Genomic DNA, 26,144 nt, shown 5'->3' with positions numbered 1-26,144 from the left:
CCGTCCTTTGAGTTTATAAGCAGTTATCCACCACATTTAAAAAAAAAAAAATTATTCAGGGGAGCCTGGCTGGCTCAGTCAGTGGAACATGCAACTCAATCTCAGGATTGTGAGCCCAAGCCCCACATTGGATGTAGAAATTGCGTTTAAAAAAAAAAAAAAAAAAAAAAAGATTCAGACTTCTTTTCTTTTGGTGGGGAAGAGGATGGGAATAATACATTTTTGTTTATCTTTTAAGGATGTGAAAAGTCCTCAGTCTATAAGTTAGATAATTCAAAAGAAAATGGATTTGGTGATCAGGCCAAACAGAGAGAAAATCAGAAACTTCAAACAGATAATATTTCATCATTTAGCCGGAGCCACATTCAAACAAGTGGTGGTAGAGGACCAGGTATGTGTTTAAATTGTCATTTTCACGTTGTCCCTGAGTAATTATGCTTCCCCCTTTCCTTTTTACTAAATCTGTAATTTCTGTTAAGTACCATAGAAAAAGAGGGTGCTTAACCTACTTCCCTACAACTAGATAACAAAATTTTGTCTTTTACACATTTCTCTGAGACTTGTAGTTTGATTTGAACTGGACTTGACTACTATTTGGGTTTCTCCATACTCTCAGAGCTGTAGTAGGCTGGAGGCAACCTGGACAGTTACCAAAGAAAGTCATAATATGGCCTTCTTAGGAGTTAATTATGAACTTGGAGGGGAAAAACATGAGTTACTAATTTAGCATATATGCTAAATTTAAATTAACCATTAGTGAATGCAACAGTAGGAGTTCAAAATTATTATAATTGTAATTTATACCTAACCTCATTTTTATTCAACTCTGTCTTGTTATTGTCATCGCTCAACTTTTTTTTTTTTTTTTTAAGATTTTATTTATTTATTTGACAGGCAGAGATTACAAGTAGACAGAGAGGCAGGCAGAGAGAGAGAGAGGAAGAAGCAGGCTCCCCGCTGAGCAGAGAGCCCGATGTGGGGCTTGATCCCAGGACTCTGGGATCATGACCTGAGCCGAAGGCAGAGGCTTTAACCCACTGAGCCACCCAGGCGCCCCATCAACTTTAATTTTCACAAACCAAGTTCTGTGACTTGGGTCTAAATTGCAGCATGGTGTGTATAGTTATGGTTTAGAAATACATTGAACTCCGACGGGGCGCCTGGGTGGCTCAGTGGGTTAAGCCACTGCCTTCGGCTCGGGTCATGATCTCAGGGTCCTGGGATCGAGTCCCGCATCGGGCTCTCTGCTCAGCGGAGAGCCTGCTTCCCTCTCTCTCTCTCTGCCTGCCTCTCTGACTACTTGTGATTTCTCTCTGTCAAATAAATAAATAGAAAATCTTAAAAAAAAAAAAAAAAAAGAAATACATTGAACTCCGAGTAGGTGGATGTTCAGGATGATTTTATAAGCAGCTTTAAAATACATTAATGAGGGGTGCCTGGATGGCTCAGTGGGTTAAGCCTCTACCTTTGGCTCAGGTCATGGTCTTGGGATCCTGGGATTGAGGCCCACGTCAGGCTCTCTGCTTGGTCAGGAGCCTGCTTCCCCCTCTCTCTGTGCCTGCCTCTCTGCTTACTTGTGATCTCTTTCTCTCTCTCTGTCAAGTAAATAAAGTAAAATACATTAATGAAGTAATGTCTAACCATAAAACTAACCCATTTAATCAAGGGTGATAGGATCCAGAATTAACAGTTGTCATCAATAAAGAACTACAATAAATGCTTTTAAAAGTTCTTAAAAGTTCTTAATGGAACCTTTTACCGTCTCTGTTGTCATACTCTTAGATTAAGCTGTTTGTCAAAAGATAACTACTTTTAAGCCCAGAAACTGTGTATGTGATAACAAACACAAACATTAGAACCAGGCAACTTGGGTTCATAAGCCAGTTTCTAAATTTACAAGCTTTGTGACCTTGGGCAAATTTTTAACTTTTCTCTGCCTCAGTTTCCTGATCCACGGTGGAGACAATAATTGCCCCTACCTCAAAGAATTAAATGAGTTAAGACTTACAATAGTGTCTGACTTATAATAGTCACACATAGTGACCACTCATTTAGCTTCAGCCTTTATTATTTCAGTGCAAGATCTCTTTTTTCCATTACCTGGCTTTAGGAGCTATAGAAGAAGTTTTAAAAGCCAACATGCATCTCCAGTGTGAGGATAAATCACATTGAGTTTTTTGGTTAAACAGAAAAATGAGTTCATAGTATACTTTATATTTTGTTTTAAATATATAGCATCTTAAAATTTTTATAGTTCAGTTCATACTTTTGAGCAATTTGAAAACTGATCTATATCATTTATAAGAATGATTTCTTTTACAGTTAAGTTAAGTCACAGTGATCAAAGGGAAAAAATAAAAGACATTTCCAGAGAATGTGCTTTAAAAGCCATTGAACAGAGGAACATACTTTCCTCACAAAGGAAAGATTTGGAGAGGGAACAAAGAAAAGATTTGGGCCGACACAGAGGTAAGTTTAAGAGCTTAATAGTATTCATTTGAAAAGGAGTTGCTAAAATCTTATTTTTAAACTAGATTTTATAACTTTAATACAACTTAATATAATTTATTTATATTTGTTATATATATCTGTTTACATGTTATGTTACATATCTCAATATGATGTCTTTAATATACCTATTAAATCTGTGAATATGCAATGTTTCTGGTTCTTATTTAATTCTGGCCGGGAATATTTGTGCTTATTCTGATGGTTTAACTTTCCTTTTAGTTACACATTCAGTTCCCCCATATGGTACATTCAAATAAGAAAGAAGGTTATAAAATTATGTGAGAAAAGCAGCCTCTCATCTTTCCCTCTGTTAATAGTGTGCAGTTCATTATGAGCATGCCTTACTCTTTATGGCTTTATCCTCTTTTCTTTATGGACATACCATAATTTAAATGATCCTTGCTAGACTTTGAAACCTGATTTAAGATTTTTGCTGCAGTGGTATCCTTTTACATGCACCTTTGTGTACTTTTTTGTGTATAGCTAGAGCATGAAATTATTTCTGGAGAATTGCTGGGTTAAGGAGTGTTTATTCTTAATTTTGATGGCTATGGCTTACCTGCTCTCCTAAAAGACTGAACCAGTCTACACTCCCACTAATTGAGTGATTATCTGCTTCTTCACACTCTTAGCAGAAGTTGGCTTAACAAACTTTAAATCTTTACCAGTATAAGAGATGGAAAATACTTTTATTATTAAAATTTTCATTAATGATAAATGAGATAGAATACTGTTTATTTGTTTTTTTAAAGCTTTAATTATGATCTACTTTAGAGGTCATTTTTTAAAATCAGTATATAACTGCTTACCTTACAAATGCCTCTCATAAATATAGAGAATGAGGAAAACACTTTTCAATGTCAAATCACTATGTGATAGAATATAAATCTTATAATTACTATTCACTTATTACTGCTTAACATTTCTTCTCAAACAAGGTATTTGGCTTGTAACTAAAAAGTATCTCTGAAGAGTATTCATTTGTATCTTTATTTAATTATTTAAAGGTTTGGTTGATGAAGACCTTCCACATTTCAAGTCTGGATCACCTCCTGCCCCAAATGGCTTTAGACAATATGGAAACCCACATCTCTATCATAGTCAAGGAAGAGGACCATGTAAACATGACCGAGTTGCCCATCAGAGTCGAGCTTCTGCACAAACACTGGGTTCAAGTAAATCCCAGATTCTTGCCCCAGGAGAGAAAGTAACTGGCAAAGTTAAGAGTGACAGTGGCACTGGATATGATACAGACAGCAGCCAAGATTCTAGGGATAAAGGAAGCAGCTATAGTGGCAGTAGTAAAAGCCGGACCCGAAGTTGGAAACCTATGAGAGAAACGTTAAATGTTGATAGTATTTTTAATGAAAGTGAAAAAAGGCAGCATAGTCCAAGACATAAACCAAGTATTAGTAACAAACCTAAATGTAGCAAAGATCAGAGCCTTAACAATTGGCCAAAAGACAACCTAAAGCAAAAATGTTTAATGACCATATATGAAGATGAAATGAAGCAGGAAATAGGAAGCAGGAGTTCCCTTGAATCTAATGGGAAAGGAGCAGAGAAAAATAAAGGCCTCAATGAGACTAAAGTTCATGGTGACAATTGGCAGATGCAAAGGACTGAGTCTGGATATGAAAGTAGTGATCACGTCAGTAATGGATCTGCCAATTTGGATTCACCTGTTATCGATGGAAATGGCACAGTAATGGATATCAGTGGTGTTAAAGAAACAGTATCCTGCAGGTAATGCGCATATTAAATGAATGATTTTTTCCCATCATTCTCTCCTGTTACGTGAAGTAATTTCAAAGTCTTGGTTCGATTAAGTGTAATGGAAAGAGCTTGACTGCAGAGTGAAGAGACCTGAGATATTGCAAGTTATTTGATATTTCAGGGTTTTTATTTTTAATGTTTATTTCCTGATTCCAAAAATATTTTTAGGAAATTTTAAAAGTACAGAAATACATTGTTATTGTTGCCACTGATAACTATTAATACATACTACAGGTTTCAAAGCATAGTTTAAATTGGCTGCATCTTAAGTCATTAAGCTAATTATTTAAATCTTTGGTCTCTTTAATGTCCATTATCCCATCTCTAACATCGGTAACTCAGAGCTGGGATATTTTCTACTTTCATAGCCAGTTTCATGGAGGAGAGATTTATTTCCTTCAGCAAATGTAAAAGAATGCAGCCAAATAACTAAGTCTCTGTTCAATTAATTTTTAGTTAATTCTGAATGTATTTGTATATTACTGTTAGCAGTACATTTGCCGTTTTCTTTGTAACCTCTAAAATATGTCCACAGCTTAATTGGCTGATTTCTTACATCAGTCTAGTCACAATTTCTGCTTTTAACCCACCTAAGACATCTTAATTTGTTATTAGCTGATGTTTTTATCACATTTATTATTAAAAAGCCAGATTTGCAAAAATCAAATGTTTGTATTTTATTAAAATAATCGTTGCAATAAGGACTTCGGAAAACTTTTTTGTTTGGCAGAGTAATTTCATAACACAACTCAAAAAGGAGTAGCCTAGGGTAGTAGAAAGATCAGGGCTTTGCAACCAGATAGACTTGGATTTTAAGTATTGGGCAAATGGATTTGACTTTGACAACCTTAATCGCCTATTATAAAATGAAGATAATAACTATTTTTAAGTGTTGTTGTAGAGATGTAAATTAAATAATGCAGATTAATCCCCTAGAATAACACATGTCATATAATAATTGTTTAACACATGTTATTTCCTTTCTTTTTCTCAGATTCTAACTAAAATAATAATTCATGATAGCTGATGTATTTGGTATGTTTTCTTCTGTGTTTTAGTGACCAGGTGAAGACAAACAACCTAAATATAGAATGTGTCAGCTCTTCCTCCCAACAGAACAAAAACTACTTTGAAGGTAAAATTTTACTTACATATATTGTAATAGTAGCTGTAAAGAATAAGTTGTAATAAAAGTAAAGAAGCTAAGAACAGTCCTGTTACTGATAAGATATGAGTAATGAGGATGGAAGTTGATAGAGTTAATGCTTTTAAAGGCTTTGAAAGGATGGGAGTAGCCACTTCAGGCAACTGGCAAAGAGGGGAGTGTGTTAATCAGGATAGGCTGGGTTCTGGGATACACAGTGGTAATAACTTCAAAATCTCGGGGTCAATACCTGAGATTTTTCTTGATAGTATATGACCAGTGGAGGTCCTCGTGGAGCCTCCTCTTAACTACACTCAGGGCCCCACGCTAATGAGATTCCATCTCCATAGATGCTTCTCTGAACCTTGCAGTATTGTGGGGAGAGGAGATTGAAGGAGGACACAAAAATCACTTAAAACTTCAACCCAGAAGTGATACATGTACTTCCACTCACATCTCATTAGCGAAGGCAAGTCTTATAGATAAGCCTAATTTCAAAGAGGGTGGGAAAGTAGTCTTAACCTGTGCCTGGAAGGGGATCTGTAATGTGTTGGACAGTCCTAATGTCTGCCATAGGAGTTAGGGACAGGATAGAAAAATGGATAAGCAACCTGTTGGAAAAGTTCAGTTTGGAAGTAGTAAATATATTATTGGGGTGGCATTATTATAGGTGATGCATTACTCACACATAGCATTTTTGAATGTGTACAGAATTCAGGCTTCTAATGAGAGGATATACCTGAAGGATTTGGGGGAGAAGGATGAAGGAAAAGGATGAAAAAGGGGATTATTGAGGTTGCAATCAAAAACAGTATTTTCAAAGGTTAGAATTCAGAGGATTAGAAGAGATAAAATTTTTCACAATAAAAATAGCCGTGTAGAACAAATTTTAAAGTTTGTTTTTAATCTATCATTCTTAAGGCTTTTGTGGGGATTATTTTAAGGTTACAGACTTTGAATATGATTAAATGTTAAATTATTTTGTTTTTATCAAGTGGTATAATATCAGAAGGAAACATATTAAGGAAATAACTTTCCTTTCCTATATAAAATGTCTCGCCTCTTTTAAAAATCTGGTAAGTCTGGTAAGCAAGTATTACAGGAAACAGTAAAGGGCTGGCCAGAAGTCAACAGCAGAAGTCAGTGAAATTGAACAATAACTACAAGTTCAGTACTTTTTACAAAATGATGCTTGCTTCCTGAGAGTAATAAAAACACAACACCAGAGAGATTTTGATGGTCAAGAATGCATTGCTGTAAGAGCTTTGCCGTGGGTTTCCCCATTTAATATGAAAGAGTGTGTGTGTAACCTATTTGAAAATATGTTTTTTATTGTGGAAAAAATGATATTTTTTATTGTGATAAAATACACATAACAAAATTTGCCATTCTAACCATTTTTAAGTGACAGGTCAGTGTTATTAAGAACATTCACATTGTTACAACCATTATTAGCATCCACCTTCAGAACTCTTTCAACTTCTCAGACTGAAATTCTGTGCCATTAAACAGCTATTTCCCCCTCCCTCCCAGTCCCCGGTAACCACCATTCTACTTTCTGTCTCTATGAATTTGACTACTCTGGATACCTCAGATAAATAGAATCATATAGTACTTGTTTTTTGTGACTGACTTATTTCACTTAACATAATGTTCTCAGATTCATTCCTGTTGTGGCATGTGTCATAATTTAACTTCTTTTTAAGGCTGAGTAATGTTACATTATATACACATTTTGTTTATCCATTCATCTACTGATGGACATTTGGGTTGTTCCTGTCTTTTGGCTATAGTGAGTAATGCTCCTATGAACATTGGTATACAAATACCCGAGACTCCTGCATTCATTTCTTTTTGAGTATATACCCAGAAGTGCAATTGCAGGATCCTGTGGTAATTATGTGTTTAATTTTTTTGAGGAACCACCACACTGTTTTCTATTTTACATTCCCATCAGCAGTGCACAAAGGTTCCAACTTCTCCATATTTTCACTAACACTTAACTCTCTTCTGGGATTTTGTTTTGATAATTATCACTAATCACTAATGAGTGTGCAGTTGTTTCTTTTTGTGGTTTTGTGTAGCCCACTTATTTAACCGCATAAATTATGTTAAAGGACACCTGGGTGGCTCTGTCCTTAAGTGTCTGCCTTCAGTTTAGGTCATGATCCCAAGGTCCTGGGATGGCCCCCTCCATCCCCCATTGGGCCCCCTGCTCAGCGGGGAGCCCGCTTCTCCCTTTCCCACTCCCCACTGCTTGTGTTTCCTCTCTCACTGTCTCTCGCTGTCAAATAAGTAAAATCTTTTTAAAAAAGTTGTATTATGTTAAAATTATTTCTTACTTAGAAATGTCAAAACCTGCCATAGTTCTTTAAGCTGGTCTTTGCTTTGAGAATCTTTGTTAATGTTCCTGCCTTACGGTGTCTCTTTGCATTACCCTCCCTGACTCTTTGAGAATGTGGTATAGGAATTTTTTTTTTTCCCAAGCTAAAAACATACCCTGTGTGGATTTTGTTTTCAGTAAGACACAATTTAATTCTTTGTGATTTGCTATGACTTTCTTGGGCATGACTTTTCTCCTACTTATTTGTAAAATGGGGGCACATTTATTGGCCTGAAGAATCACTTTCTATAAATAGCTAACAGATTTAGAAAGCTAAAGAGCTTTAGAAATTTTTTTATTTTCATATTTTCTTTGATATTTAAGTGAGTTTTAACACAATCCAAAGTTTGCTTGATGTCAGAGAACTAAAAATCTATAGTAGTGCCATTGTAATTATTTCATTGGTATTTTTGTCGTTGACAAAGATTTTACATAGGTTTCTCTGCCTATGTCATTATGGGTTTGAATGCTGCCTAAAGCCATTATTTGGGAACATTGTTCAAATTTACACAGTGCCATTTAGATTATTTTAGCTCCTCTTTTAAAACGGGTCACTGATCAGGAGAATTTCAGATGCCTTAAATGACATTCAAGACAGAAGACTTTATATGTTCAAAACTACATGGTTGGGAGAAAGTATCACATATTGTAAGAATACAGGTAGTTTGGTCTATGCAAGGCTGAGAGCGTATATGGAAATTGTAAGATGATAGTTAAGAGAGTGGACAGAAGCCAACTCATGATGAAATTTTTATGCTATTTTTAAATCCTACAGTAAGTGGAAAGGCACCAGAGGACAAGGAGAGTAATACACTCCAGTTCACATTTTAGAAAGACTGTGGCAATGTAGAGAGTGAATTTGGAGCAGTGAGAGAAATAGTAGTTAGATGACTGTTGGGACAGCCTGGAAAGAAAAGGTGAGGACATAAACTAAGGCAGTACCAGTATCACAAAAGAAGATTTGAGAGTTTATAAGGAAGTGTAGACAGTGGAGTCAGTTTTTATGACAGATGTACAAAAGGGAGGAAGAGGAGAAGCTGGGGATAGCTATTATTTGAGACTTACATAAGTAAATCACAGTGTACCAAATCAAAGAATATAGAAGAAGAAACAACTTTTGGGGGATGAGAGGAAGATGCCAAATTTATTTTTTGATTTATCATCTAGGTGAATAGATTTATTAGGCTGTTAAGGACATATGTCTACAACTCAGGAGAGAGGATTCGTTCGGTAACCAGCCACATATATGGGAATTGAATGCCATAGACATGGACTGTATCACTCAGGAGAAAGGGAGACAAAGGAAAAAAAGAGACAAAGGAAAAAACATGGGGTTTGCTAAATAAGAGAGATGAGCTAAGGATAGAGAGAAGGAACAACTTTGGGAAGTATGAGGAGTAGCTAAAAGGATGAGAAAAAAAAAAAAAAAGGAGAGATTATCACAGGGAAACCAGGAAAATGGGGAGTTTCAAGAAGACAGGTTGCCACAGATTGAGCAGAATATGGACTAAAAAATGCAGGTTTGATTAGCAGTAAGTCATTAGTGATAGAGGAAAAGCAGTATAAGAGGAACATTAGAAATAGGAGCAAGCTTGAGGTAGACTGAAGTATTTAGAAATTACAGTAAAGGGCCATGGTGTTTGTAACTTCAAGTGGTTCAGAAAAAAATGTTAATGGGTGAATCTGGGTAAAAGATATACAGGTAATTTTTGTAGTAGTTTTAATCTCTTGGTTCTTCTGAACTTTTTGAAATTATTTTCAAATAAATGTCTTAGGAAATTAGAGTAAAACAAATGTCAATGTAGTAGTACTTAGAGGACAAAGAAGCAACCAAGAGCTTAGTTTTGCATTTATGTTACAGAGCATAAGGAACTAATGATGCATAAGAGAAGAGAAAGGTGCTAAGATAAGAATAAACAGACCAGTAACTGATGGAATAAGATCTCTGGAGGTAGAAGGAAAATGAAACAAAGAAGGTAGAAAGGCCAGTTAAAATCTTGTGATTTTTTTCCAAAGTATTCAAATTTTATTAACACTTTTTTAAACTGTAAATCAGATCATTGATTAGATTATTGCTCTTGTATGTTTAGGCTTTATAATCGTAGTTTTGCTGTTATATTTTGAAATCCCTCTATGCAACAAGAGTGAAGATTACATTGTCTAGAACAGCAGTTTGGTTTTATTGGTGCCTAAGCCTATTTTAAATATAGATCTTCTTTTCAGATGAAACATATATTTTGGGCTTTTAAACTATTTCACTATTGGGCTTTTTAAAATAAAGTATCAAAATTAGTATTATTAACTAACGCTTCTTGCCTTGATGTTAAGGTGTCTTCTGTGCCAAGTGTAAAAATCAGACCATTTTAGATTTGCAAAGAACTTGGAGCCAAAATTCCCAGTAAAGACACATGGATGTTTATGTCAGCAGAAGAGAAAAATAACACATCTATTTTTAAGTTAGTTGGAATTCTGAAGTCAAACCACTTGGTTGAATGCCTGCCATCGTGATATTAAAATTTCAAACATATTTATAAGACCTCTGCTGCCTCCTGCTGTCTGTTATATGAATACATTAATAATAGTAAAGAGGTTTTTAAGAATTGTTTTTTCTGGTGTTTGTGAATAATAAACCTGGAATTATGGATAAGTTAAACATTCTGAAGTTAAAATCAAGGTGAATGGATAATTATAATGTAATTTCAACTTAAATTTTCCAGGCTAAAGAATTATTGAAGTTCTTTTTGACATTACTTCCCCTGCCCCCCATAAAGTAGCTATTGAAGAGAGGCTGTTTTATGAGCCTTGGCAGTGGGTTAGGCTTACAAGCAACTAACACTCTTTGGGATAAATTATACTGCCTTTTATTTTTAAGATTTGTATTAGTGTGGCAATTGATAGAGTCAAGATAGGTCAGGGGGAAAGGTAAGAAGAATTGATCGTAGCTTATACTTACCTAGTCCTGGTTCTGTGAGTCAGGAACATGGTGAACAAGGTGGGGATATTTACAAGAAGAAAAAACAGTTTTGTTTTCCATGTAATTTTTATTCATTCTCTAGACTTTCATTGAATATCTTTTATATACTAGGGGAAATAACAAAAAAGGGACATATTGTCCAATAATAAAGAACTTACTGCAGTCTAGTAGATGTAGGAATGTGAAATCTTTAGCAAATGAACGCCAGACTTCTAGTTCCCTTCATTCTACTATCTTAGGTTTTTATTGGAAGGTAACATTTACTGTGTGAGCAATAATATAAGGTATTAAATTCTCATATATATTATATAAGAAATTCAAGATTTAACTAGCAGAGGCTGTTGATAATCAAATATAGATTTTTCACCAGATAATATTTAGATGTTTTGGTCAACTATATATTCCAGTTGAATTTTGAATGACAGAGTAGTTTTTAAAAAAATATACCTAGAAAATCAATTTAGGGATAAAAGCCATCTAAGATAAACTTCTTTGTTATTGTTTAAGAAATAAAGTTGCTGCTTTAATGACTTTGTTTTCTTTATATTCTTCAATTCATAGACTTGGGAGTACAGTCAGGAGTATGAGAATGAAAGGAAATGAACATGAGGAAAATGCCTTCTAAAAATAAGGGAGAATACTGAAAACTTACTGGAATTCTACAGAAGTATAGGGAATTAGTTGAATATTTAAGCTAAAGCCATATATTTTTATATCTTCTGTGGGCCTAGCTTCCTCAGGAGGAGATTTGTATGATGATCTTGGATTTTAGTGGCATATGCAAAAAAGAGCTTGCAGGTAGTAGAAAGAGCACTGGCTTTGGAGTTAGTCCTGGATTGGTTTAAATGCTGTCAATTACCAGTTATATAGCCTTACTTGGGTCACCTAACTTCCTTGGGTATAAAGAGGGGAACTGTTTCACAGAACAGTTGTGACTGAGATTTTTTAAGGACTATTTTCAATCAACTGAAGCAATGCTTTGCCCTCAGGATATTTTTATACTATTAAAGAATATTGAGGACCTCAAAGAGCTTTTGTTTTGGTAGGCTATATATGTTAATAATTACTGTATTATTTTTTAGAAAGGAAAATTTATTTATTCATTTAAAGAATGATTTACTTTACTCATGCATGATTTTGTAACATCAGTATATCCTTATTTGGAAAATACTGATTTGCTAAATTATACAAGTCTTCCAAACGTTGATAAATTTCTTTATATTTAAAAAATACATTTGTTAATATCACCACAAATATTAGCGGAAAGCTTTTCTAATTCTTGAGAAGCTAAAAACTCATGGTGGTGGATAAAAGTTTCCAAAATTCTTATTTTCATCTAAAAACTTAAATTTTAAATAATGGCAATAAATAATGCTAGTTGTTTTCCTTAGAAATGACAGGTTCACTTTTATTCTCAAGAAAATTTCTGCCAGATACCCAAGTCTGAGTAACCAAAGTTTATCTGTTATCTTTCAAGTAAAAAATGATGTTCAGGGCGCCTGGGTGGCTCAGTGGGTTAAGCCGCTGCCTTCGGCTCAGGTCTTGATCTCAGGGTCCTGAGATCGAGTCTCTCATCGGGCTCTCTGCTCAGCAGGGAGCCTGCTTCTTCCTCTCTCTCTGCCTGCCTCTCTGCCTACTTGTGATCTCTCTCTGTCAAATAAATAAATAAAAAATCTTTAAAAAAAAAAAAAAGTTCAGTTGTAAAGATTAAATGAAATAATTATTATGAACTCCCTACAACTTGAGTCAGCAGTCAATAAATGGTAGCTACTGAGTGATATTATTAACATTTTACATGTTAACCATATTACCCTCCCCCACACTTTAATTCAGTTGATGTTCCTAATGTTCCTGTGAAGAAGGTAAAATAGGTGTCATTATCTCATATGAATGAGGAAACTAGATTCTAAGGGATTGAGAAGTTTGCTTAAAGCTACTAGCCAGTAAGTAGTGAATCCAGACTTCAACCCAAGCCATCTGTCTTCAAATGCAGGATTTCCCTGACATTTTGTCAGCAAAGACTATGTCTCAAGGGGAAACACATAGCTCCCTGCAGTCTTAACAACAATAGTGTTATCTGGGCATAGCTAACGTTTTCAAGTGATAATAGAAACAGCTATTTATTTTGTATAAAGTATTCAGAAAAGAGCTATTTGAGCTGAAACTTGAAGAATTAATCTTTGCTAGTTGTAAGAGAATAACCTATTTGTAGGAAACCTTACATAAATTATGGGGAAGTATATGCTCAGTAAATTAGAAAAGATCATTAAATAATTTTTTTTTCTCCCTCCTAGCCTCAGCCTTTAAAAAAGAACTCAAGAATTTGGAAGTAGGCTATAATTCGCATGAGTTCCACCCAGAGTCACATCTACAAATAAAAAATCCTTTGATAAAAAGGTAATCAAAGATATTTAGAAATACTAAAATCTTTTGTATTAAATGCATGTATTATAGGAACTCTATCAGGGCAAAAATCCATATTACTACTCTGAAAACAATGGGTCTACAATGTTATGATGCCTGTATTATTGGGACATAAAAGGACATAGACCTAAGGATATAAGGCCTACAGAGTACCAGGTACAATACATGATTGTTGTAATCCTCATAGCATTTGTAGGAGGTGGGTGGTATTTCATAAGAGAAAATTAGGGGCTTTTATTATAAGTAATTTGTCCAAAGCAATGGAGCTGAAATTTGAATACAGCTCTTATCTACCTTGCAAAGCCTCTATTCTTTTCATCATTTTGCTCTAACTCAATTCCGTGAAGTTTGAGAAAAATAATTTTCATGACAAAAAATAATTTGCAGTGTGATATCATTTATCTTCATATGAGAAATTGTTATCTAAAAAAGGTAATCTTCATTAAATTATTTTTAATTTGTCTACTATCCTTTTATAGCATTGTATATCAAGAGTTGTCTCTATTGCTATAAGCTTTATAATGTTGGTCAAGAAGCCTTTTAGGGTATTGAAGTATTTGCTTACAACATTTTTTTCAAGCCTATGCTACATTTTGTCACAAATAAATGTAATTTCAGTGTAAGTTGAAATGAATTTTTAAATTATGCTAATTATTAGAAATCTAATTTTGGTAATGACAGGTGTTTCTAGCATTCCTGTATCTTGGCATACATTTTGGAGTCAGAGAGTGTAAAATGTTAATGGTTATAAATATCTTTCCATCTTTGTTATGTTACAAAAGTAACATCAGGCATATATTGAGAAGTTAAACTACAGGACAAAAGTTTGTTTTTCCTACAATTTTGCCTATTTGTATATAGTGTTTTAGCTTTGTCCTTATTTTTATGTTATAGGTCACATATACGTGAAAACAATGGGAAGTTATTCCTTTCTTCAGGTACACAGATACTCCAGGACAATGCAGCAAGAGAGCATATCCACCAGTCAGGTGAACAGAAACTTGAAACCTCAAGTGAATGCAAATTTTCTGAGTGGCTTAATGCAGAAAATTCTGAAAGAACAGGTTTACTCTCTCATGATGATAATTCTGCTCCTGGAAAGAGAATGAACAGTAATGAAGTAGTCTCATCATCTTCATTGTGGTCTTCACACATGAGACCTGTTGGGTTAAAGCCAGAAACTTCTCCCCTCATCCAGCAGCAAACTATGATGAAACAATGTTCTGAGAACTCTCTGTCTAGGGAACATATAATTCAGTCAACGTACAGGTCTGATGATTGTCAGATGTCAAAATCTGTTAGCCATAACCCACCGCCTCCTTTGCCACCAAAGAAATACGCTATAACCAGTGTGCTACAGTCAGAGAAAAACAATCCCACACCTAATGTCAAACTTATAGAGATGTTTAAAGCTAATTCTTGTAGTCTTCCAAAGCACAGTTTAAGTTTGGATTCAGAATCAGGTTCAGAAATGAGTACACATGTGCGTGATCAAAGACTTAAGGAAACATTTCAAGTAAAAGAGGCTGTTGGCAACACACCAAACCACCTATCAAGCTTTTCAACTAAAGATTTTCAGGCAGATTTGGGTACAATTGTTGATGCATTATGCCAACCAGAAATAGACTCTAGTTCTACTTGTCCAAATGAGACCATTTCATTAACTACCTATTTTTCAGTTGATAGCTGCATGACTGATACATACAGACTGAAATACCACCAGAGACCCAAGCTCCATGTTCCAGAGAGCAGTAGCTTTTGTAATGATAAAGCACTATCTCAGAGTGAAAGAGGGCTAGCACCTGTGTTACACAGCAGTCTTGGTTCAAACTGCCCTTCTGAGCAGAGGTATAAACCTAGTATACACTGTAATAGATAAGTGATGAAACTGGTAAGCTTAGACTTCTCAGAGGCCATGAAAATATAATAGGAATCGACTGACCAAACCTGGTGATATATGAAACTAAAACCATGGCATTTCTAAAGTTATTAATCACATTAATTTTCTATATATATTTTTTATTTGTGTTGCTCAACTTATTGGGTATTTTAGAAATTCCCTTTGAATAGTTTTGGTGTGCCTGCAAAACAAAAAATAGAGGGTATGCAAAAAGTCACTGCTGCAGTTAAATAAAAATGTGATTTGTTCCTTTGTATGTGGCTGGTAGACCCTAAGTATTAAACTAACCAGTACTCACATATATAGATTGGTAAGTTATGCTAACTGAAAAATACCAGGTGATACATAGTTGGTGTAGTCAAAGCAGTATTTGCTTTATGAAGAAGCACTTTCTAATGGGTAACCAACCAAGAGGGCTTCACCCATTTGTTTTTGACTTCTGTGATAGTCTACTACCTATGATCCCTTTAAGTGTCTTAAAAAATACCAACCCATGATATGGTTATCATATGAATTAGAGGCATATATTCATATGGTATCATATGAAATGATAGCATTTGGAGGGGAGAAGCCTTAATGATAAAGCAGTTTTTTTAAAATTAAATTCTTAAGGTCAGAAGAGAAGAAACTTAATTTTGCTCCTAGAACTTCAATCTTCATAATGCCTAGTTAACATAAATTAGGCCTCTGTTATATCGTAAACTTACTTCAGCCATGTAAGTGAAAAGTAAGAAAAAGTAAGTGAAATCCTTAACGTTAGTATATTTATGTGTTACATTTTTTCTAATTTTATATGAAATGTGAAAGGTTTTATTTTGGTTTGGTTTACTTTGGGCTGCTAATAACCAGTGTTAGGAATTAACTTAGGGCCCACTGGGGATCTCACTGTGACTGCCTGAATTTTCCCTGCTATCATCTTAACCTCTCTTTATAGGCTGTCAACTCATTTTAATGATTTTCAGATTCTTGAATCCGAGTATTTCTGGGTTCCAGATCCAATTTCTACTTTCATATAGAGGGTTTAGTATTAATGAAATGTATTAATTTGAGCATCCCTTCCATTTTTCTTCTCTAAACAGTCCTTTTACCCTACTTTCATGGAGAGGACTTTTTTTTTTTTCTTTAAGTAAAAGAATTTTCCATTATCATGATGACCTTCTAAATGAAATTAAGTTACATTAATTGCCTTATTTCATTAGTTGTCATTTTATTTTGTACTAAGTTGGTAAACATATTGTGGCTAAGTGTTGTATTGTCCATGTAGGAAAATTGAGAACTGCAAAATTAAAAATTTTCTTACATTAATAAATTTTATACATATAACTTAATTCTGTAAACTGATTACTAAATTAATGTTTGACCAACTCCATAAATTAAAATATTCTAAAATGTAAATGATTAAAAATAAGTATTCCTAGATAACTATAAAATAATTGTTTGTAAAAACCTAATCTTACCCAGTTAAGAAATCTTGGTCAATTATTGTCTTCCACTTAGAGAAGTTTTTACTTGCCTTTTCTAACCATAACAGTATGTGATTATTACTTTATATTCTCTTAACTTAGAAATACTTGAATATGGACTATATTAAACTTTTATCTTTTAAGAAAGCTTATTTTTAACATAACTTTTAGTATGGAAGGCTTGTAAATACTGTAAAGTTTTTAAAATTGTATTTGAAATATTGTATTTAATTACTACTTTTATAACATTGTAAAATATTACAAAATGGGTTTCAAGCATTTTTAGTAACTTTGAAAAACACTGTCTAGTTTTTTTCTAAGATTTCTATTTGGTCAAGATGTCCAGTTAAAAATGTATTATTTGACACCTATACACACTAGTATCTTGTATTTAACAGCAGTCTCATAGATATGTATTTTCAACTCAACATTTGAGTTGCAACATCAAAATAGAAATCTCATTTTGGCTCTTTTTAAAAGTACTGTCCAGCTGAAACTACTTGAATCATGTAATAGTACTAACAAAACCAGAAACTGTTTTTGTTGATTCAACACTCCAGATATAGATTTGAATACATAATTATTAACTATTCACAGGTAAAATAAATTTCTAGAGTACCTAATTTTTGTAGGTGTTTTCTTCTTGTTATAAAATTATGGTAACTTCTGAAATAATGCAACCAATAATTATTGTAATGTTCAAAATACGTATCTTCAGACTGTTCTATTTTTCTGTGAAATCAGTTTCTTTCGGTTCAGAATTTTTTTTAAGATAAACTGATTTTTAAGTTAACATGTTTGGACTTTTCTGTGCATTCATAAATTGTGGCTTCCTCTCCTCACATGTTGATTATGTATTTTATGAGAAATGTAAATCAACTTAAAGTTCAAGGGTACTTGGACTATCACTAATTATAAAATATTATCACTAGAGGCTCCTAAAAGTGTAACTGCAGTGAGGTCTAAAGCAGGGCTCCTATAGGAGTTGGCAAACTTTCCATAAAGAGCCACATAGTAAATAATTTGGTCTTGGTGGACCACAGGGTCTTTGTAACAAACAGCTCCAGTTCTGCCACTGTAGTGAGAGAAGCCATAAATGGTATGTAAGTGAATGGCATGTTTGTGTTCTAATAAAACTTTGACATTGACACATGGGTTTCATATAATTTTTACATTATGACATAGTCATTTTTTTTTTACAACCGTTTTAAAATGTAAAAATCATCCCTAGCTCATAGGCCTGATCAAAAGAGGCAGTAGGCCAAATTTGACCCATTGGCCAGTTTGAGGATCCTTATCCTAGAACATAATTTATATTAAGTAACCTTAAAGACCTTAAATAAATAATCCTGTAGTCTCTGAATGTATCCCCATGCCATTTAGGGACTAGATACATGGAGATGTTTCTATCCTAAATTTTCAGGTTCACAGACAAGTAAATCCTAAAGACTTTGCCATAATAACTGGTCAGCCAGTTCATTTCAAATGGTTATTAAAATAATCATTTCATTTATATGAAATTAAGTTTTTGAAACTTACAAAGGAATTTATCAGATTAAAATTTATCAGATTAAAACATTGATGTTATTCTTTGTTTTCATCATAGCAAGTTTGCCAATTTTTCTTGGGGTCCCATTCATCCTTTAGCCTTATGCATTTAGTTACCCTTTACCCATTTAGCCTTCAAGTGTGGGTGGTGTAAGGACTCACTATACTTGAGATGGCACAGTAGGTATAATTTCTTATTCATTAGCTGTAGAAACGACTCAGCCCTCCTGCTGGAACCATTTTTGTATGCCATTTACAGTCATGTCATAACAGCAAGACCTTGCTACATTCCCTCTGCTAGAAATTTTCAGAATATTCAGTATTTGTGGTAGTAGGCTGATTTCAGGCTCAGAAACATAGTACGGATTATAAAATTTTGTGTATAACCCAACATTAAGCTACATGAGAACTGGTAATCCTTTCTAAACCCTGCTACTTACCAAGTAATTTGTTTAAACAAATGCAAAATCCAAAATCAGACCAAATTTAGCTACATAATAAACATTTATTGGACAAAATTATTAGCAAACAGCAGAAAAACAGTTCATACTGTTTGGTATACTCAATAAAATTCCAATTTTGTGTTTCTTTTGATGCATCAACCTCTGCATAAAAGGTTCTCTCTCAAGTAGATGCAATACCCTGGATGCATAATTGTTACCTTGTACTTGGCAATTGGCAACTAAAATCTTCCAAAATCAGTCCTGGATTTCATTCTAAAGTCATTCTAAAAGAGAGAAGGTATAGAGTTCACCAGATCTATGCCCTATTTCTAAGGGAGGTGAATATCCTCAAAATATTTAGGCAATTCACATGTATCAAATGTCACCAATTTCAACAAGAGCCCCTTTCTAACATCCATTACATAAAGAAGTATCTGTTATGTAATAGGAATAGCTTCCGAAGGGCTTTTAGTAGCTGCTTTGGAAGTGTGACCTTTCTGTTAAACACTAGCTGATCACTCCTAGAATGTAAATTATTACTAACACTGTTAGATAAATAAAAGAATGCAAGCTCCATGAAAATTTTTGTCTTTTTTCCTCACTACTACATCTGGCCCAGAGTAAGTGCTCAAATATTTGTTGAAATGACTTTGCTGAAGTATTTAAGGTACAGACATTATTTAAAAAACAAACAAAAAGCCTCATATTTTGGCAAGCATTCTTTATAAAACCACAAGAATAAAAAATGGGTTTCAAACACAGTCCTATTTTAGGGAAGTTCAAGAACTTAAAAGGAAGGAAGGGGACATCCAGGTAAGAGGACATGCACAGTTGGATAGTATGCTTTCTCTGGGACTTTATCAATCTGGTAACTGTTAACTGAGGCCCACTTAATTTAAAAATTAAACTGTTACTTACAGCCAGTACACTGTGGGCCTGCATTTTCTGTACAGCTCTAACTCCTTTTTTTCACCCTTGTTTTTAAGTAGTTTATTTTTAAATACTTCATCTTAATATTTTACCACATTTTTGCATCATACTAAACCCGGGTTAACACTTAAACTGTTAAAGGCAAGACATTACCATATTTCTTAATGAATACCCTAAACCTTTATGTATAAATACTTTAATATTCAGCCCCTATAAAGCCATCAGATGTTTGAAAAGCTTTTAAACATGAATCAGAGTAATTTTAAGAACTTAGCTATGAATGGGTGAGATCATTACCCACTTACTATAGTCCCCAAAAGGAGTAACAAGAGTATGTAAAATAAAAAAAAAAGTTCCTCCGAGTTTGAAATTCTGTTGCACAACCCTGTCTTCTTTGTTCAAGAAGTTTGCAGTCATTTTCAGAATCCACTCCAGGAGTCAACTTCTTAATCTAGACATCAGGCAAACCATTCTGTAAAAACCAAATATTTGTCAACAATGTTTCCTCCTTCCAGATTTAATATTTTAGACCCAATACCTGAAAATCTAGATTGTCTCAGTCACTTTCCTGTTCCTAAATGATTTATGTATTGATAAGAGAGAAAAAAAAAGACCTGGACTATTCCTCCTACTGCTTCCATTTTCTTTCTTCTTCTTTTCATTTTTCCATCCAGAGCTGAAAACTCATTAAAACAAAACAAAACACTGTATTTGAGGTATCAGTCTCTACCAAAAAAGGAGGGGAAGTAGAGGAGAGTGAAAACTCTACAAATAGTCTGGCAGAGTATTTTATAGAAATATCCACCTCTTCCATTCACTCCACTCAACCCTCTGCCTTCTAATCTAACACATCCAAGAAATCAGTGACAATGGGGTCTTAGATACGAGGAGGTCATGCCCAAATCTTTGCCAAAATTTTGGGGCGGGGAAAGAAGACATAATTGCCTATCATGGATTGCAAACTCATAAGCATAATGATTGAGAAAAGTTAATTTATGATAAGTCAACAACTCCAAAGTCCAAGAGAGCTCCCTAATGTCCAAATGAGCTGCACTGCTTTTCTTCCACAGCCCCGCCCTTCAACTCACTGCTTCTCTCCTGAACTTTTCCTATCACCTCAGTCCTTGTCCCTCTTCTTGTTCTGCTCCCCAGCGCCTTCTCTACTTTTCCTCCCCTTATCCTCTTCCAAAAATGTCTTTTCAGAGTCAGTGGCAATGAAAATGGAGAGCAAGGATTTTGCAAGTGGAACCTACAGAATTTTGTGATTTAACAGTTGGGTGTTTTGGGATGTGTGGGTGTAAGCAAAAGGGGACAATCAGAGTCCCAGGCTTCTGGCAGGAGTACTGAATGAATAAAGTTAACATTTACTGAAATACGGACACTGAAAAATAAGTACATTTTGGTAAGAAGTTAGTAGTCGTTCAGGCTTGGACCTGTTTGAGATACCTACCTGGCCTCCTAGAGGTCAAACTGTAGTTATAGTAACAACACCTTTAGTCAAGCGCTTGCTGTTGCCAGGCAAAAATGCGAATCGCTTTTAGAGAAAATCCTCATTTAATTCTCGCTACACCCCTATGACCTTGTTATTATGGCCCCAAATGGTAAATGGAAAAATAAAGCTCAGAAAAGCTAAATAACTTCTTTAATTTTTTTGTGGTAGTGCAGATAGTCAAATCCAGCTCTTTTCAATCCAAAACAGAAGAAAAATTAGGAAGCCAAGTTTCTCCCACACCTCTTTGAAGACGCTCACTGAGGTGCCAGGGAAGAACACTTTCACTCCAGCCTCAACCCGACCCCAACACCACCCGCCTCTCCACCCCGCCATTCACCAGCTATATTATCGGGCATACCATACTCTCTGGAATTCGGTTACCTTGCTCCCCACCCCCCCAACTGTGGTGGTAAACTCCCTACCGGTTCAACCCTGCGTTCAGAGTACTCACCATGGTAAAAGATAGACGAAGATAAACAGCACTACATCGAAGAGGATGAAGAGCCAGAGATCCAACCAGTAGGAATGCTTTGGAAACCGGTCGGCCCGGGATTGAGATCGCACTTCGTGGTTCTGCTGCTGCCTCCCAGCTTCATCCAAGCCTCGCCGCTCCCGAGGACCGTCCGGACCATCTTCCGCAGCTGCGCCCGCCTCCATCTCGCACCAGGAACCCCACACAGACCGAGTAGCCAGAAAAACAAGGACCCTACTTCCGCGTTCACCTTGCGTTAAACCCGCCCCAGTCTGGCCGCCTACGCATGCGCGTTCTTCATCGCCGGAAGCCGGCCTGGTGCCCTCTTCTTCCAACGCGCAGGCGCCGCCCGAAAGTCCGCTGTCTCCGTGACAGCCGGCAGGCAGCTCGGCCACCACCGGGGAGCGGAGTAAGCTGGTCCGCCCGCCCCTGGGGAAAAGCCGGTTAGACAGGTTTCGTTGGAAGGAAAAGGCGTTCGCCTCGTCAGAAGTCACTATCAAGTCCCATTCCTCTCAGGTGATGGATTCTACCCTGCCACTCCCCGCAGTCCCCTTTCCTTATCCCTGCTCTTTGGGGTCCCTTATACCAGGTTTAGGACCCCCTCTTAATAGGTTTTGTTTTGTGTATATAACACGTTACACTTATTTAATCCTGTGAAAGCTATAATGAGACAGACGTATTATGAGTGTGAGTTTCTTAGGGGGCCAGAGAGCAAATCACGAGAATGTTGCGTGTAGAATAACCCAAAGGGTTGGAAGTGTGGTCCCCTATGAGATTAGAGTGCTAGCAGAAAGAAAACGACTGACCACTGTAAGGGAGGGAAAATTCTCTACCTACCCTCTTTGGGTCTTCAACAGGGTCCAGAAATTAAACTGACATAAGACAGACAAACAGGAGAAATGCACACAAGTTTTATTAAATTTTTTTAAAAAACATGTATGTGAGAACCTCGGCAAGAGAATGAGCACTCAAAGAATGACCAGAATGGAACGTTTTATACCTTGTAGACAACGAATCACGTGAGACAGAGGGTTTGGGTCAGGGGTAGCAAACTGTGGAAGAATGACTAGGAAGATAAACATTAGTGTAACGAGGTTGGTTTGCACAGGTTTCTCAGCCTGATTCCCCATCTCCGGTGACAAGACTGTTTTTCTTCCTCCTGGTAGAGGGAGGGCACCTTTCCCAGGAGAGCTTTATCTCCTGTCAGGAAGAATTCAGGAAAGTCGCAGTGACCCTCTTGCACCTACTGTTTCTCAAGCTCCTTTAATTTAATCAGTATGCCACTTGTAGGGTGTGTATTTTGGAGTGACATGCTCTGAACTTCATTTCCTCTGTCTGAAAATTCCTTAGATGTTTCTCATAAAAGTTGCATTGTGGTTGTGGAAAGAATTGGGTTAGCAACCAAGTGGGGAGGGATCTATCTGCAAAGGAAAAGAAGAGCATAGATTAGAATAAGAATAAATAGGAAATGACAAATCCAAGCACATTTCCTCATGCCCCCATTAAATCAGTCTCCTGTCCCCGGAAATAGGTCAGTCCAACAGAATGGCTGGACCTCCTTGATCTGATGGAGGGCGTTTATCTTGTCTTTCAAAGGGTCAGGTTAGACACAATTTGTCCCAAGCAGTTTACACAGAAGAAGCATTCTTCAGTAATGATTGCATACGCTTCTCCTTTTGGACTGTCAGTGTGTCCAGGGCGAGGTACCTTTGGAGTATAACAGAGCCTAAATAATCAACTTCTCATAGAGTGGCTTCCAGTGTTTGTGTGGTGATACTGAACTCTTGTTCCATTTCTGTGGAAAGATTTAGAACAGCCTTTCCAACTCATAAGTTCCAAAGCCTGGGAAAAGGGAGGTCAATATTCATAAAAACTTAGAATTGTGATATACAAGCCAGTTTTCTGTAACATCATGTCTGGTATATTTATGTGGCTCTATTTTATGATCAAAGGAACCCAAGTTTGTAATTTGGCTGGCATTTAAGGTGGAGTACCTGGTTATAGAGAGTGTCAGGAATCTGAGTTCACATCCTCTTGACCATCTAGGTGGAACTCTTTATTACCTTATTATCACCTAAGATAAAAAGACCAGCATTGTTCATGGATAAGGTCAGAATGAAACTTGTGACTTACTAAGTTGGGGTTTGGTGATCTTGTCACCTGTCATGTGGTGACCTGCCCATTTCCATCCTCCGGGTATCCCTGTCAGTCTATAGGAGCAGAACAGATTGTGAAAGATCAGATAGAAGAGGCCTGCAATTAGGCTTTAGCAGCTGTAAGGCTTGGTTTTGTTATGTGACCAGGTGAGTGCAAATTTTGGGGTTCCCAATTTGTAATTTTTGGCCTTCGGTGGTTCAGCTGCTCCTGGGTTACACAAGGGTGGCTTTGGAGCCTGCCATGAAATCTGGTGGTTTCACAGGTGTTGATAGCATTAAGAGTCGGTAATGAGACCATTTCTGACCTTCATGAGAGGCTTGAGGATGCTACCTGTGGAATCAGACCACAAGGTTTGGTTGTAATATTGCCTTGGTATGTCATGTGGGAAAAGTTCAGTACCATAGCGATTTTCAGTGCAAAGGGGAAAAAAAAAGTCTTTTCTAATGTCTGAGCAAAGGACAGTCCTTGAGCTTCCACAGAGATTTTTCCATGTACAGCTGACTCACAAAAAGAGAAGAATGATAATTTTTTTGGCCATGGGTGCCATAACGTGTCATGCGTCCATTTTCCAGAGTTGGTCCACCAGTTGGTCTTCTTGGCAGGAATAAAAATTAATTTCAGGTTCTTTTGCATGATCTAGATGTTGACATTACCAAAACCCAGAGTGATTAGTTAATGTGGCCGGGGTTTGGAAAAGTGGTTAAGGGGGTGTCAGGTCTGTGTATAACCTACTGAGGGAACAGTAAGAGTTAGCAAGTGAGAACCAATTTGAAGGACAGCCTATAGTAGAGGATCAGAGGGAAAGTATGTTAGACTGAGACAATCAGACTCCAGTCAGCCTCTTTTTTCTTTTTTCTTTTTTTTTTTTTTTAAGATTTTAAAGTAATATCTACACCCAACATGGGGCTTGAACACACAACCTCGATATCAAGAGTCTTGTGCTCCACAGTACTGAGCCAGCCAGGTGCCCCTCCAATCAGCCTTTTAGTAATTGGCTAAAGATAGGGGAAGCTTTGTTAAAAGGAAGATATTTTTTTTCTCTTTTTCATTTTCCTCTGGGAATAGGAAGACCCAGTGGGGGAGAAAATAAGTGGAAGTGAAGTTTCTTGATCAGTGATCTTGAGAAAAGCTGTCTACTACATGATTTTGTCTGCTTCTAGGACCTGGGAATTTGCCTGGGAAATCCTTACTTTAAGCTCACCTTAGGAATGGTCTTCCAATTGTCCTGGGAGTGCTGATCCTGGTCTAACTTGGCAGGGCTTGTGTGAATCCAGAAGGATTTTTCGTTTATTTTGATAGCAGTGTGAGCCGTTAGGAGTTCTTTATAAAGGTCTTCTCAGTGAGGGGATAATGTGTGTGCTCCTCTAGAAACATCAATGTACATCTAGTCTTCTGGTCAAAAGGGATGGCAAAGCTTGCCAGTCAGCAGAGCCCATGCCATTTTTACCTGTTGATGATATGCTCCATTTATACTAGTTATTTCTTGTATATAGCTAGTCATAGTGACATGGAGAACAAAGGCAAAAGAGTTGTAGATAAAATTAAATCGCTTTACAACTTGCAGTCCATTCACAAATTCTTGAGGCAGGCAGAGTAGGACACTTCTCAAGGAACCCACAACTGCAGTAAGGTTAGTGCTATGCTAGGGGCAAAAAGCAGCCTTAGCTTGGCATTAGTCAGACCTCCAGGATCCTGTAAGTCTTCTTTAATATATGAAAATCCTTTTGGAAACTTCCTGTATCTCTCCCTCTTCTAACTTGAAGTATATATTCAGTCATTGTTTACAATCACATTGCAGCTCTTGTTTGCCCACGGGCCCTGTCCCTTGCCATAATAAAAACGTATTTTTGCACTGTCTCAAGATTTATTTTTGACCGTTCGCTCCTCGCCCACATCAAGTCAATAGCACATTTTTCACTTACACCCCCTATAATATTCACTCAATCAAGGAATAGAAGGTTTAGAGATGCCAGTAGGAATAGGGTGACCAAACAGTATTTCAACAGATGTTGTGTTTTCTATTTGGCGTATTCCAGATGTTATAAGGTCCAGAGGTTAGTGCTCCTGGACATTAAATCCAGTTTCTTGACAGATTATTTATGAAGTCCTTTTGATGTTTGGATTTTTATGGTCTGTTTGCCATGAGGATTAGGCATGATACAGAGTGTGAAATTTTAGCGAGTACCCCAAAGTTTTGCAAATGGTTAATTTCTGTTGTAAAATTAGTTCCTTCATCTGACCCAATACATAAAGGAATGCCCAAACAAGGAATAATTTCAGTTACTAATTCTTCACCACTCTTGGGGCATTGGTACTTCTGGCTGGGTAACATTCAGTCCACCCACTAAATACACAGATGATAACCAAATAGTGGGAATAGCTTGATACTGGAGATAAATCTATGGAATCCATTTTGGGATTCCACAAGGGGCAATGTGGGCCTTGGAAGATTTCCTGAGGTATGTTGGTTTCATCCAGAAACTTGGTGAGATTAATAAGTAGTAGTACACTGGGAGATAATTTGGTT

The 26,144-nt window shown here is 36.2% G+C and overlaps 2 protein-coding genes across 4 annotated transcripts in view; one reads left to right on the top strand and one right to left on the bottom strand.

Moving 5' to 3' along the window:
- The window catches only part of USP53 (ubiquitin specific peptidase 53), a 67,404-nt gene extending 49,681 nt beyond the window's left edge, over positions 1-17,723 (top strand). For 2 of the 3 annotated variants that reach the window (XM_059169417.1, XM_059169431.1), the window contains 6 exons: positions 239-391; positions 2,323-2,469; positions 3,519-4,257; positions 5,346-5,422; positions 13,083-13,185; positions 14,107-17,723. In XM_059169417.1, coding sequence (XP_059025400.1) covers positions 239-391; positions 2,323-2,469; positions 3,519-4,257; positions 5,346-5,422; positions 13,083-13,185; positions 14,107-15,091 — 2,204 coding nt within the window. In that variant the 3' untranslated portion in view covers positions 15,092-17,723. The remainder of the gene's footprint in view (positions 1-238; positions 392-2,322; positions 2,470-3,518; positions 4,258-5,345; positions 5,423-13,082; positions 13,186-14,106) is intronic. The other variant, XM_059169426.1, reaches the window with a different exon arrangement.
- Positions 17,724-18,608: 885 nt separating this feature from the next.
- On the bottom strand, positions 18,609-21,752 carry C1H4orf3 (chromosome 1 C4orf3 homolog). The gene is made up of 2 exons (XM_059169483.1): positions 21,440-21,752; positions 18,609-19,968 (listed from the first exon to the last, which is right to left on the bottom strand). Coding segments are annotated over exons 1-2 (207 nt in total). The 5' UTR covers positions 21,646-21,752; the 3' UTR covers positions 18,609-19,967.
- Between the last annotated feature and the right edge of the window lie 4,392 nt (positions 21,753-26,144).

The sequence above is a fragment of the Mustela lutreola genome, chromosome 1 (genome assembly GCF_030435805.1).
Source record: "Mustela lutreola isolate mMusLut2 chromosome 1, mMusLut2.pri, whole genome shotgun sequence".
Taxonomy (NCBI): domain Eukaryota; kingdom Metazoa; phylum Chordata; class Mammalia; order Carnivora; family Mustelidae; genus Mustela; species Mustela lutreola.
This window is presented reverse-complemented; position numbering and strand designations above follow the sequence as displayed.